This window comes from Megalops cyprinoides, chromosome 17, assembly GCF_013368585.1.
Source record: "Megalops cyprinoides isolate fMegCyp1 chromosome 17, fMegCyp1.pri, whole genome shotgun sequence".
NCBI lineage: Eukaryota > Metazoa > Chordata > Actinopteri > Elopiformes > Megalopidae > Megalops > Megalops cyprinoides.
In genome coordinates, this window is record NC_050599.1 from 11,081,080 (window position 1) to 11,095,801 (window position 14,722).

The 14,722-nt window shown below is 42.4% G+C and overlaps 1 protein-coding gene across 2 annotated transcripts in view; it reads right to left on the reverse strand.

The window, feature by feature from the left end:
- Positions 1-1,875: 1,875 nt before the first annotated feature.
- The window catches only part of akap12b (A kinase (PRKA) anchor protein 12b), a 46,280-nt gene continuing 33,433 nt past the window's right edge, over positions 1,876-14,722 (reverse strand). For both annotated transcript variants that reach the window (XM_036549394.1, XM_036549396.1), the window contains 2 exons: positions 5,541-11,337; positions 1,876-4,253 (listed from right to left, as the gene is read on the reverse strand). In XM_036549394.1, the coding sequence (XP_036405287.1) occupies positions 5,579-11,337 (5,759 nt within the window). In that variant the 3' untranslated portion in view covers positions 1,876-4,253; positions 5,541-5,578. The remainder of the gene's footprint in view (positions 4,254-5,540; positions 11,338-14,722) is intronic.

The following is a 14,722-nucleotide window of genomic DNA, read 5'->3' on the forward strand; positions in this document are numbered from 1 at the left end:
TAATAACAATATGGACTATAATCTCTGTCATGGAGCTATACTGAAGGAAGACATTTCAGGCAGGAGTTTATTGGACCTCAGTGCCTGAATGCATTTCCAAAGTGTGATCGCTGGTTCAGTCTCTGGCGTAGAGTGACAGAAATCAGCATTACATTGAAGGACACATATTTATTTAAGAAAATTAAGCTGTTTAAAAGCATCACAAAATTAATACTACTGAAGTGTACTTTCAAGGGTGTAGAATCATTTTGTTATCTGTTTAACGCAGAATTTGAACAATTCATGTCTTAAAGTATCAGCTGCATAAGTCAAGAGATGTGAATTTTCTCGACGACACTTTTTGTTTTCATCTTATTTATGCAAGCGGTTTGTAATTTCTGTATGGGTCTTTTGTAAACACAGGTTACCGAGGGAAAGGAAAACATCCCTCTGCGCACAATTCCAAAGCAAGGTAAAACGTCTACTGTGATCTGTGTTCTCAGGAATGTATGCAGTCTCTTAAATGTCTCCTTCATTTTGATGGTGAAGAATGGAAAATAAAACTTGTTTTTCAGAAGTATTTTGTCTTTTGCTTCTTTTTTTTTTTTAGGAAATTATGCATCTCTTGTGTAACAAATCATAGTGAGAGATACTGTTTTGTTAATGACGTTATTATAGTCCTTTCCTACTCTTGCCCCTCCATGTTGCTCAGAGTAAATAAGGGGGGGAAAGAGAGCATATCTCTAACATGGTGGAAATCAAAAAAGGTCCATTTCTGATAGATGGTGATTAGGTTAAAGTTTTATCTCTGCCAAGACTATGTTTTTGGTGCAATTCACTGTATTCAGTTAAGTCTTTCTGATGAATCCTTTAGACATACTAAATGAAAGATTTTATGTTTCAGAGCCATTTATGTTAAATGCACATCATGTCCATTTTCCTAAATATAAGGTCATCTTCATATTTGGGAAAACTAAGAAATGTGCTTGATCAGCTTTAGAAATCAGTGGGATAAACATTGTCCTTGGCCAGGAAGGTGGTGGTCACAATCTTGTGATACACTGGTAGCTGTCAACAACTAATGGCTATGTTACACACTACAAATCCCACAGTGCACTACTGGAGAGTGCCTAACAAAGATATGACTCCTCTAACAATAATCTTAAAACTTAATTTAACAATTGGTGAGTACAATACAAATTTCAATTTGCAAAGTAGTAGTAGTTAGGTTGGTTAGTAATAGTTTTTCACAGCTTTATGGAACCTAAGCCTTGTTTTGGATTGCAGTTACGAGCTGTAAAAGATTGCTGTCACCTTATCGGGTAAAACATTTATTTCTTTCCCCAGAGAGATGTGTTGTGTATGAAATATCTGCTGTCTGCGGGGAAGTGTATCGGTATTGGCATGTGCCTCACTTCATCATTTCCCAGTGTCAGTGCAAGAGGGTGCAGTGGTGTGGCCATCTTAATGCATAACTAGCAACTTTTGCAAAGTTGGGGTGAAAATGTGAAAAATATCACTAATTAGAATGTAATTTGTCTTTTTTCCCTTGTCTATTTGCATACATGTGTGTGCACGTGTGATACAATATTTTATATGAAATTACTATTTTCAAATAGAAATAGGAATGAGTTACTTAGAGATCTTGTGAAGTTAATTCTATGAAGTGTTGAACCATTTGTCTGACAAATTTGCTTTGGGTGGATTTTGAAAATAGCCTCCCCCTGAGTTAATACTTGAGTTAACTTGGGGAACTTGAGTTAATACTTTCCTTGTTTTTGCATCTACTGGTAATTTGCACGAAATTGCTAAAACTCAGAAAAGATGTTTTCAGATAATGGGTATTCTAGAATGCATCACAAGGCACACTTTACCACAATCTTGGTTTTACAAGGCTAGCTTTATTTGAATGAAATTTCGACAAGATTTTGTATTCATATTATTAACAGCTTGGAAAATATAAAAGACAGAATTAAGTCCATGCTACTGTTATACACTTTATGCTTAGAGGTTATTGTTGTTATTACAATATGATTTAAGGTACATAGGTATACAATTTGTACAAATGTTACCAGGTTCACATTTAGGTTGTGTTATAAAAAGCTTCAGGAGATTCAAGGGGTGTCCAAACCAAAGGTGAGGGAGCAAGCGATAGATTATTTCAGACTAAAGCAGCGGCTGTGGGTGTAGACAGCCACAGGTGAGCAAAAGGGGCAATTGCTGCTGGATTGAACCCTATATTTTTCCATCAACGCTTGTGAATGGCTAATCAGATGAAAAGATAGAAGCCAAGCAATCCAACTACTGGCTGAGAACTGGCCCCACGCGGGTGCGAGGCTTGTTACTTTGTTACTCCGGAGCCCACCTCTCAAAGTCATTCTGACGGGGATACCGATATGATCATCAGGCGGTTGTCGTTCACATTTGGATTTGGTGTGGATGCTGCTTTTATATGGATGACCTACCACAACCTCTTCCTTTACACCACCCCCCCCCCCAAAAAAAATGAAGACATGAATAAATACACTTGGTGCCATTAAGAGGCTGTATCTTTATGTCTTTTTATTCGTGTATGACTCCCTGTGGAAATGGACTTCCATGTAAGCAAGCATAACTTACTAGTTCTAATAAATTTGGCTCGTCTGTACCTGTCATACCAGGTGCTTTGACTCCCCATGATGTTCTCTCTGCCTTTGTGGTATCACAGTGGTCTTTATGTTCTGCTGCACATTAACTCCAACTTTAAGGCTATCACAGCTACCTCCCTGAATACTATACAGGCTATGATTCAACCTCTTCACTTGCATGTTGCCAGGAGTAGTCACATACTTAAACATATGAACGGTGGTGCAACGAAATTAAAGAGCTGGGTGCATTATGACACACTTAAACCCTTTGTGAATAACACACACTCTACCCTCCTGGCATAATTGAAAGTGAAAATGACAACGTACTTTACACAACTACACAAATACACAATGATTTCATACCGTTGATTTTGAGTCTTGTGTTATAATTGCTCATAAATTAAAAACACTTTCATAGGAGCAGTGACTATTTCTCTGAAATCCTTTTTATAGCAGGTTTTGCCAGTAGAGGGTGCAAGTGCTCTCTTGTTGGCACCACAATAGCAAAAATTTCATGTCCTTACAATGCATACAGATAATGTTGAAGTGCATCACACAACTAAATGCATTGCTAATGTATTGCCCCATATAAAATACTTGGCACGTGCTGCCAAAAACACTGAAGTGCAGTGTGGAGATACAAGTCCCAAATACTGAACTGTCCTGTTGACACAACATGCTGGTCCATCACTTCTTTCTGAATGTCAGTGATGCGATATTTTCAGCGTCTTTGTCACTAGGTTGAAAAGAAATCGTATCGGTCCTGCCATGATGAAAGCATTTCATCTAAAGAGACATTTAGAGAGACACTGTGATACCCTTTATAAATAGTTTTTTTTTTTAAAAAAAACATCAATGAAGATTTATTTTTCAGTTTCATTTCACAGTATTAAATCTTAGTGATCAACTATCAGGCAAAACTACTATTTAGAATTTCAGTGGTTGGGGAAAATTGTACAATTGTGCCAAAGGGTATCAGTTTTTACTGCACGTCACAAATAGTTGACACAAGCCGTCCCGTGCTATTGAGTGAAGCTATTGTTCAGAGAATGTTTTTTTTGTAATTATTTTTATTTATTTTTTTTATTAGTATAATTTTTAACTGTCATTGAATGTATTTCTGTACCATGTTAGTGAAATCTGTGTAAGACTCAGTGATTCTCTAATATCCTAAACTGAGGTGAAGAGCGCTTCAGTATTTTTCAGAATGAATATAAATACAACAAAGACATCAGGGGGTGAAGGGAAGGTGTTTGAAAGCTTACTTTAGATATAAATACAATATACAAGATTATATCTTCCAGTTCTGAGACCACACACATACACGCTCTACAGCACAACCTTCCGGGCGATAGTATGGGCGATGAAAGGTCAATAAGACAGCAAACATACATCACATTAATTACAAGCTGGATGAAAGCTTGAGAGTTGATCAGGTCAGAGCTGTGCAGGATTGTGTGTGTGTGTTGGAGGGGGTCTCCTGGGGGGGTCCCAGGAGTGTCTCCGTGACGGGGTGGACGCTGCGGGAGAGGGGTGGAGTTGTCCTTCAGTCACTTGCTCTGGCCCAGTGTGTTTCACCAGACCGTGCTCTCACTTCCTGTTCAGACATTCTGTCTTCCAGACAGAGAATCCTCCTGTTTCATCAGCCTGCATGAGGGTGGGGGGAGTCGGGGGGGACACACATTAAGAACATTTGCAAGTGCTGCAGGACAGCCACTGTTGAGGTTGGCGGTTAAAACATTGCTCATTGTCCACTGAGAGTGCATCATTTTGCTATACAATAAAGCACATGTATGACCATTTACTCAGTTCACTTTCTCATCAAATAAGATTAAGTTTAATTGCCTCAGCACTAAATGAAACCCAGCCCTTTTTTTGCTTCTCTGAATACAGCTGTGACAGGAAGGTGCCTGGATTCGCAGTCAGTGGCATCTTTCGTAAGTAAAAGGCTTTTCAGCAAATAAATACTGCGACGGAATAGTGCTGACTCATAGCTCCTGACCGTTAACATCACCCCGCAGCGCTCAGAGGAGGCTGCACTCTCTCTCTCTCTCTCTCCTTGCTTTACAGCTCCGCGGGGAGCCGTGCAGGCGCGCGCAGAGACCGGGCTTTGCGCATAGGCTGTCAGCCAAGCAACTCGCAGCCGTAATTCACCGTTCTACTGCAGTGCCGCATTACCACTCACTAAACACTCATCGGGGCGTCTCCCTCCTCACTTTGAGAGTCCGATCTGAGGATAAACTGGCCCCAGTGCCACTGCTTAGTGTTTATACACAAAGGTCTGCGGCTTGATAATTTATTTACAGGCAGTGACACACAATGGTTCTGTTGTTATTTTGAGCTACTTTTTTAAAGCATGAGATAAAAGACAACTGTCCCTTCAATTTTCTTCAATTTCAATTTCAACAGTTTTCTTATATATTCTTTGACACACTTCCTTCACTGAACATTGAATGTTCTGGAAAAAAAAGGAAGGAAAAATCTGAATCGATCTGTCAGCACAAGTTCATCTTCCCTCACACAGCTCCCCTTTAAGAGCTAGCCTACAAAGCCCGGGTCAACCACTGCATTCTTGCTTTGAAATGGAAGGGCCCATGGTTGCTTGTACCTTGAACAAAAGCTTTTTCATCTTGCCAGGCAGCAAAATCTTCCTAATAAAAATCGAGTCCATTGATGTTTAAAGGCAGGATGAGAAGATTGTTTGATACGCTAATAAAGGAATGCTGACACTAACCACTTTTTTTTCACTTTCTTGAACATTGGACCATGAACATGTTCTCTGAGTATATATTTATCATATAGAACTAAAAGGTTGTAATTACCTGAAACAAAGCAGAAAAGGTACGTTTACATATAAAAATTGGTTTAACTGTAGCAGTCAAAACCCAAACATTTTTAAATATAAATGTTCACAGTTCACAGAACATCACTCACCAGCTCATGGTGCAGCAGTCAGCCCTGAAAACACTCACTCACTGGTCTTCATTCACTGCTTTCTCTGTCGCCTCTGTTGTCGTAGCTGGTGATGTCACCTCTTTGCACTTAACATCTTCTACAATGACATTTGTGGCGTTTTCTGTGGCTGTCTGCTCTGTTGCCTTCTCCTCAGCTTTTGGCTCAGCTGGGGCTGAAGTCTGAACCTGCTCTGTGGATGTATCTTTTTCTTTTGGCTCCTTACTGGTGTGGTCTTCTACGGGGGGTTCCCTGCTTACCACTTCTTCAGTGACTGGTTTTTGTGTGTCTTCTGATTTTGCTGTTTCATTTACGGCCACTTCAGCAGGTGTTGGTTCACCTGTGGGTATCTGAGGAGCTGCATCATCAACTCCAGGTACTTTTTCAACTGTAAATTCAACCGCTGTCTCAATCTTTTGGCCTTGAATTATCTGTACCTCTTGTGCATTAATTTCTGCCTGCTTTTGTACATCTGATTCAGTTGTTGGAATCTCTGCCACTTCCGCTTTTTCCGTTTGGCTGCTTTCTTCCGTTTTGGCTTCGGTTACTTCTACAGGGACTTGTGACTCTGCAGTCTGAGTTACAGCTGGTGGCTCTGAATCAGTCTTAGCATCAGTGATTGCTTCCTCAACTTGAGGTGGTTCTGTGTCTTTGGGAACCTCTGGCTGTGGCGTCTCTTCTTGTCCCTGTGAGTCTTTCTCTACTTTACTCTCACTTTCCTCACTTTTCTCCTCACTAGTGGCATCCTCCAGTGGTGCCGTCTCGGCCTCTGCCTTCTCTGTCTTTTCCTGACCCTCCACCTTGTCTTCAGCATCCGTTTTCCCTTCTTCCTTGACTATCTCTTCTGAGCTCACTTTTGTATTTTCTACCTGCTCTTCCTGAACTTTCATGTCCTCTTGTTGTACTTGTTCAGTTTCTTTTACTGCCTCTTCAGCAGATGGTGGTATGCTTATCTGAGGTTCTTCAGTGGGTGTCTGAGGAACAGTTGGTTTTTGATCCTGAACAGCAGGAACAGCATCATCAACCGCAGTTACTGTTTCAGTGGCAACAGTAAGGTCCGCTGCTGTCTCAATCTGCTGCCCTTCAATTATCTGTACTTCTTGTGCATTAATTTCTGCCTGCTTTTGTACATCTGTGTCAGTTGTTGGAATCTCTGCCACTTCCGCTTTTTCCGTTTGGCTGCTTTCTTCCGTTTTGGCTTCGGTTACTTCTACAGGGACTTGTAACTCTTCAGTCTGAGTTACAGCTGGTGGCTCTGAATCAGTCTTAGCATCAGTGATTGCTTCCTCAACTTGAGGTGGTTCTGTGTCTTTGGGAACCTCTGGCTGTGGTGTCTCTTCTTGTCCCTGTGAGTCTTTCTCTACTTTACTCTCACTTTCCTCACTTTTCTCCTCACTAGTGGCATCCTCCAGTGGTGCCGTCTTGGCCTCTGCCTTCTCCGTCTTTTCCTGACCCTCCTCCTTGTCTTCAGCATCTGTTTTCCCTTCTTCTTTCTCTACTTCTTCTTGTATTTTCTCTTCAACTTCTTGCTTGCTCTCATCCTTACTTTCCACAGAGATTGACTCCTGTTGAATCTCTTCAATTTCAAGAGTCTGTGTTTGCTCAACTGGAATCACTTCAAGGACCTGTATAGCCTCTTGAATTTGTTTTGGGGGTTGCTCAGTGGCAGCTGGTAATTTTGCTTCCTCTGATGCTGCATCAGCTTCTGACTTTTCTTTTACCTCCTCTTCTGTCTCTGCAACGGCTGGTTGTGTGGGTGCCTCTGCCACATCCTTCTCTGTCTCACCCGCCTTTAATTCTTCCTGGGCTGGGGTGTCTGGCGTTTCTTTTTCCACTGGTTCTGATTCCTTCGCCATTTTGGAGAGGTTTTCGGCTACATTCTGGATGATGGTCTGGACAATGACTGTGCTGTGCTCTTCAATGGCCTCTACTTCTGTCACCTGCGCTGTCTGCACCTCTTCTTCAACTGCCTCCACCTTCTCACAGACTTCCTCAACAATGGTGCTGATGTTAATTGAAGCTGCTTCAATATTTGCTTCAATAACCGCTTCTGCAGACGGCGTGTCGACATCCTTCACTTCAACTTGGATTTCATGATCAGTGACTTGTATTGATGGAACTCTCTCCATTACAGCTTCATCCTTGAGCTCTGCTACTTCAGACTGAATTGATTCAGAGAGGGGGTTAATAATACACACTGTTTCTTTGGCCACTGGAAATTCAGCAGCAGGTGCCACCACAGCAACTGGAGTTTCCTGGATCTCTGATGTTTCAGCTGTTGGGGGTTCAGGCATGGTGGTAGTCATTTCCTCTTTCACACCCTCAACCACCTCTTCCACTGGTGCGAGCTCTACCTCAGCAGAGGACTCCTTTACATCTTCAACTTCTTGCACTTTTTCACCTTCCAAAGTGGACACCTCAGTGACCTGCACAGGCTGGGCACAGATAGCCTCTTCTGTTGTGGTTTCTACTGGACCCTCAGTCTCAATCTTTGGTGAGTTTTCTGCTACTACTACTTCTTCAACATGTTCAGCCTCACCTTGCATGGTATTGACTACTGCTACATTAACTGCTGTGACCTCTTGTATCTCATTCACTAATTCTGCTTCTTGTTCCTCTTTAACCTCACCCATTTGCACAACTTCCTCCACTGCATTTTCTAAAGGCAGTTGCTCCTGTACTTCAGTGACCATCTCCCCCTCTGCTCCCACTTCTTGTGGAATCTCCTCTGGCTCAACTGCTGGCTCTGGTTCAAGGAATTCTGTTTTGATCTCTTGTACTTCAACCTCACAGACTTTGTCCTCAGCAGATTCTGCCGCCTCAGGTTTCTCAGTCCTATCTTCTACCAGCACTTCTGTAGATACGGCTTCAGTGACCTCAGTGATGCTTTCAATGACAGTCTCCAGAGGCTTTTCCTCCTCCACAGACTCAATCTCCTGAGATTCAAGGCCTGTGCAGATAGCAGTGACCTCTGACTTTTGATGTGGTACCAACACTGCTGGTTCCACTGTTGTGGGTGACTCCACTAGTTGTGGAGACACAGAAACAGTGACTGCTTCAGGCTCAACATCTGTCATGGTCACAGACAAGACATTTGGCGTCACATTAACAGCTTCCACAACTTCTTGCAGCACCACCTCTGTCTCTTTTGCCTCATCCTCTCCTGGCACTGGTGTGGTTTCTCCAGATGTACCGGGGGATTCTGTTAGCCGGGAGACAGCGGAAACCATTTCTGTTGTTTCTTCTGCGACGGACACTTCAGCTGCTTGTTTCACCTCTGATGCCAACTCCACAATGTCCTCAGCGATGGTGTCATCTCTAGAAACATCTTCAGCAGTAGATTTGAGTGTGGCAACAGTATCCCCTTCTTCTGGGATGTCACTCAGCTGCTGATGTTTAGTTGTGCATTCTGTTGTCTCCTGAATGTCCTCTACAGCCGCGGGAGAGATGAATGATGGCGATCTTTCATCACCAGTAGCAACAGGAGCCACATCTTTTGGCTTCACTGCCTCAGGCTCTGGTTCTGGCTTTGATTCTTCTGCCGCAGTGGTTTCAGCTGCCTTTGTCTCAGTTACTGCTTCCTCTTTTGGTGTGGCTTCTACCTGCTCTGGCTCAACAGAGTCATACTCAGACAATGGAACTACAGCAGGCGTGTCTGAGTCTTCCTCGACCGATCCAACATCTTTACCTGCCTCGTCAGAGGAAACCTGGTCTTGCTTAGCTTCTGACTTCTTCTTTTTACGTCCAGGGATCAGCTTCTTTAGGGAAAACGAAGACTCTTCCTTGGGAATTTCGCTGTCTGAGGACACTTGTTCAGTGGTGGCGACTCCAGTTGACTCCTCGGTCTTGTCCTCGGCTTTGGTCTTCCTGCGTGGAGTGACAAATCTTTTGAGGGATTCCCAGGTGGACACTCCTTCTCCCTCAGAGGGGCTCCCGGCTTGTTCTGGGGAAGATGTCAAATGCTCATGGTCTGCCTCTTGGGAGCTTCCAAGTGGTGATTCGGCTGGTTTGGCTTGTTCCTCTCCTGACTGCTGGGCTTCCTCCTCAATCCTGGGTGCCTCGTCATCAGAGTCAGATGTTTTTCTCGCTCTCTTTTTGGCAGACCCCACACAGATCAGTGCCTCCCAGGATACAGACGTGTCCATTTTCTTTTTGGGCTCTTCGGTGCTTACTTCTATCTTCTGCTCCTCCTCAGTGGGTTTTGGCTCTTCTGGTTTCTCTGCAAGGGCTGCACTGTCTGTGGAGGACAGGGTTGCAGACTTAGCTTTTTCAACAGTCTCATCCTCACTCTCAGAAGGCCTTTTCACACGTTTCTTTGGTGTAACCAGTTTCTTGAAAGAAGCCCAGGGCAGAATACCCTCCTTCTTTCGCTCAAGATCTGAGGTAGCTGCATCCCCCTCAGTTTCTTGGGCTGCCTCTGCTTGGGAAGGCTCCCCAACAGCATGCTCACCTGATTCTTCTGGAGATGAAGCAGGGCTTTCTGCTTTCACACCTTCTGCTGATTCTGTGGATGACTGAAGCTGCTCAGTTACCTGCTCTCCAGATTCTGTTATTTTTGCCTCTGCTTCTTTCTTTCCTTTCTGCTTCTTGGCAGAGATTTTCTTCAAGCCAGACCCTGTGAATAGTTTCTTTAATGGACTTCCTTGGATTTTGTTTTTTTCTTGGGAAGACAGGATTTCAGGCTCAGTTGCAACAGCTGGAACTTCATCAACAGCTGCCTGCCCCTCTTCAACAACCTCTTCTACTTTCTCTTCTGTGGGTTTGATGTCATCGGTAGCTTCAGATGGCTGCGTTTCAGTGACCTCAGTGACCTCCTCTGCAATAGTTGGAGGGACTTCCTCTTCCACCTTGACTTCAACTTTTACCTCATCCTCTACTTTTTCCACAACCTCAGGTATGGCTACTTCGATAGCAGGTACTGCTGCTTCTACGGCAGGCTCTGCTTCTATGGCAGCCTCCTCAGGTACGGTGGCCTGTTCCTGTGCAGGTTCAGGTACAGTCTCTTCCTCAGTTTTTTCACCTTTGTCTTCAGCGGGGGCTTCTGCTGTTTCATCTGTTTCCTTCAAGTCTTCCTCAACTGCTTTCTCCTTAGGTGGCTCTTCTTCTTTGGGCTTTTTGACGCTTGTCCTCCTGCGCAGATTGGAGAAAATGCCCTGTGTGAAGAACCTCCTCAGTGGCGACTGTGTTTCCTGGGCAACAGGGATGGCTGGGGCCTCAGCTGGGGCCTCTGTCTCTTTCTCAGGGATGGCTTCTTCGGTGGCTTCTGTTGCCTCTGCTGCCTCTGGAACCTGTTCTGTAGTGTCTCCATTAACTTGCTCAGTGGGGAGGTCTTCAGTCACAGCTTCTGCGGTGGGTTCTGTGGTCTCTTGTGCCTCTGTTGCCTTCTCCTCTTCTACTGGCTCTGCCTCCTCAACCGCCTCAGCCTCCTCTGCAGCAACCTCCTCCTTGGATTCCTCTGCTACCTCCAAGCCACTCGCCTCACCCTCTTCTTCCTTTTTCACCGTCAGCAGCTGCACCGGCTCTACCTTTTCATTCTTGTCTTTCTTCAGCGTGAACTTGAAGCCAACAAATCTGAAGATTTTCTTGAAGCCCACTTCATTGGCACTGGTAGCTTTCTCCTCAGCTGCTTTCTCTTCCGCCGCTGTCACCTCATCCGCACTGGGTGTCTCCTTCTCCTCTTTTTCTCCATTTACCTGAGGGGCAACTTCCTCCTGGAGCACCTCCATTGTCTCTGGACCGTCCTCCTTCTGGGACACGGACGTTGCGTCCGTCTGACCAACTGCCAACAAAAAGAAAAATGTGGTTTAGGACAATTTCAAAAACTATCTGAGTTTAAGGCAACCTTTTGAGCTTCTTTACCATTATCATTCTTTAATTGATAATTACTGTATTTTGATAAATTTTATTTGATAACAATATGACTAATATTTGGAGGAGTATTGCCATATGAATCTTTTTATTAAGAGGCATGGATTGTCCAGAAAAAGGTTTAATAAATGTTCTTATTGTAAAGAGCTTGTTAAACAACATTTCCTCATCCACTACCCACACTAAAATACACCCTAGGCTGACATTTTCTCCTGATATTCTATGACATTAACCCCAGCAGAAACCTGTACTTTGATCACTACATTACTTGCAGCTCCAGTAAATGAATTGTTCTTAGTTAATTTCTTGTGAATTTGTTTTACCTCACATGGTACACAGTACAAATTTGACATACATTGAGAAAAAATAGTAGCACAGTATACTTATTGAACTACAATGATTATCCTTGACTACCACACATCTTAAATCCAGAATTATACTGTAAATGAGTTAATAAAATATGTAAAGGCATGGATGTGGTTTATTATCTGTAATGAAAAAATGACAGATATGCCAAAACCCACATCAGCACTTTCATTTGACCTCCTGAAAAAATATGGTTGAGAATTGCAATATATGTGAAAAGACTGAAGTTTGTTTTGCTTCCGTTTACATTTGTCTTGTGTGTGACTACCTTGTGTGTGACACTTCCTTCATATGTCACCACTGCAATTTGTTACCCAGAGAAATGATGTCTTGAATATACTGAAAAGCCCTGTGGTGACATTGCTCAACAGATTTTCTTAAAATGAGTGAAAAAAATCTAAAGGGCTGTATGACTGATGACTCATTCTTGTAAATTCAAAGCACACTTCCCATTTAGCCAAAGGAAGAGATGATGTGTCTGTCCAACAGTGACAGGTGAGTCAAACAGAGGAATATACACACACAATGACTGAAATTCCTCCTATATCTATCAGTGTTTTGACAGTGGGGTGGAGGGTGGGGGTGGTGGTGGGGAGTTCACAACCTACATTGCTTCACTTGGGGGCCCCCTTTCCTCCACATCCTCCCTTCTACAGGGGAACGTTCACATCTGGCATTGCTAGAGTTTTCTCTAGAGATCCTCAACCTTCCCGTGGACTCTCTCAACAAATTCTCCGCATTCTGAATTCAAGAAATATCACCTTACAACCACCCACCCCCAGTAAAATTATTATGTGTAATTTTCTCGTTCCCTCCCCCACTTTTGAAGGTGAGTGCACACGACAATACCAAACAACATATTTTTGACGTTTTGAAAGCATTGCTTGCAGGACTACAGCATATCTTTCAAATTTAAGTAATCTTAACTTATTAAATGTCACTTCCCAATATAAAAGCTTCCAGGCAAAATCAAATTTACTGCCAACATATGTTTGAGAAAAGATATATATCTGAAAGATATAGATTTTTAATCTATAGCTTTATTTTTCCATCCAAGAACCCAGCCTATACACATTTAAAATACAGTGTGAAAAATTGAACTTCCTAAGTCCTAAGTCAACAAGACACAAAACTTCTTTTTTGCTTTAATTGAAATTACACACATTTCTACTGTGAAATAAGTATTTTAAAGGATCTTTGAAATGTTTTCTTGGTGAGGATGTTAAGAAAAGCATGCATTCCTTTCATAAGTTAGTTTACCTGCTCTCAAATATTATAGTATATTATTATTACAGTATATTATTATAATAGTTATTATAATAGTATTATAGTATATTATTTGTCAAACTAAATTCCTGTCTTATGAACAAAATACTGCATTATACTGTGCTCTGTGTCTGGCCTAATGTCCTAAACCTTAAACACTTGATATTAAATTACAACAACAGTGGTTTGCACATAAGGATAAGATTGAAAAAGATATTTCAATGCAGTAATAAAAGTGTTATGTAATACCAGGCAAAAATGAAGCACAATTCAAAGCCTTATCACATATCACAATATCATTTTCTGACGAATATTATGCCTGTTAAACCCATATGGCCATCTCGTTGCTCTTGTTGGGTATCGCAAAAATATTTGGCTGAATATTTCTCTCTCCCAACACTGTACACTACAACAACGTCAGAGAAGACCACACTGTCTTATTCTCTCTTCTTTGGTTCACCACCCCTCCTCCCCCAAAAACATTCAATTAACGGGTGGTCCGCAGCCGTCTTTTACCAGCCTCATGGCAAAACCACAGCTGAAAAAAGTAAGACTTTGCTGGTGGGACATACACAAGGCACTAGGCAGCAACAGCTGTGAGGCAGCCCGTTCCCTCACGCATTTCAGGGTGAGGAAGGAATAGCCACAACCCCAAATTCTCAATGGACCCAGGTCTCAGGGTGTCCTCTCACACACTTGTTATTGTTAGGTCAGTTGTTACATTGTCTTGACGTGCCATTGTGATGTAAACAGAAGCAGAGAGCAGCGGAGACACCGGGTCGTAAAATGAGCAAACAAGCAGCACTTTGTTAAAGTCATCTTGCACAACACTGCAAACAGTGGGTGAAGGAAACTTTGTAATGATAAATCAATGTTATTTCAAACACAACAAACAGTAAAATGTTCATAAAATGTAATTTTTTTTTAAGTTACAATAAATAGAACAAACAGTACTAGTGTCTTTAAAATACATTTCAGGGATACTGCTCTTAGTACAAAAAGGAAAAGCCAGGTCATTTCATCATTTCATCTGAATAAGGTGCATTAAATGAAACCAGGCTATGCTATTTTTCCCTTGCGTACTAACTCTCGACTGTCACACTACCCCATATTCCACAGTAATCAAAAAATATATATATATATAAAAAAAAATGCAAGCATCAACATTCCAGGAATCTTTCTCTTTTCATCTACACATCTTTCTGGTCTGTTTTCTCTGTCTCACTCTGTAATAGACCCAGGGGAGAATGTCTATGTGGGTGAGTTCTGAGTTGATGAGAGGGGCGGGGTGAGAGTAAAGTTATGCCATAAGCCGATACATCGCGGAATCCTCGAAAGCTATACAGATCTCTGGCACACTCAGAGCGTAGCACACTGATTTATGAGGTGCGTGGTGGCTCCCCTCAAATACGTGTCAACTCAGGCCATTCTCTGAATCTCTCGGTATTTCTTTGCCTTTCTGCGGAGACTCACTTCATGTGCTGCTATTTGATATTTTGTTGTCTTAAAACACTCTAAGGTTTTCCAAGCTTCTATCTGAGTAATCAAAAACTCAGCACCACTATACTCCACAATGAGTACCATGCCTCTGCTCTGTAGGTGTGGCACTTCATTGCCTTTTTCCTTATTTGTTACAAGGGACAATTCAAATTTGAGTTACACAG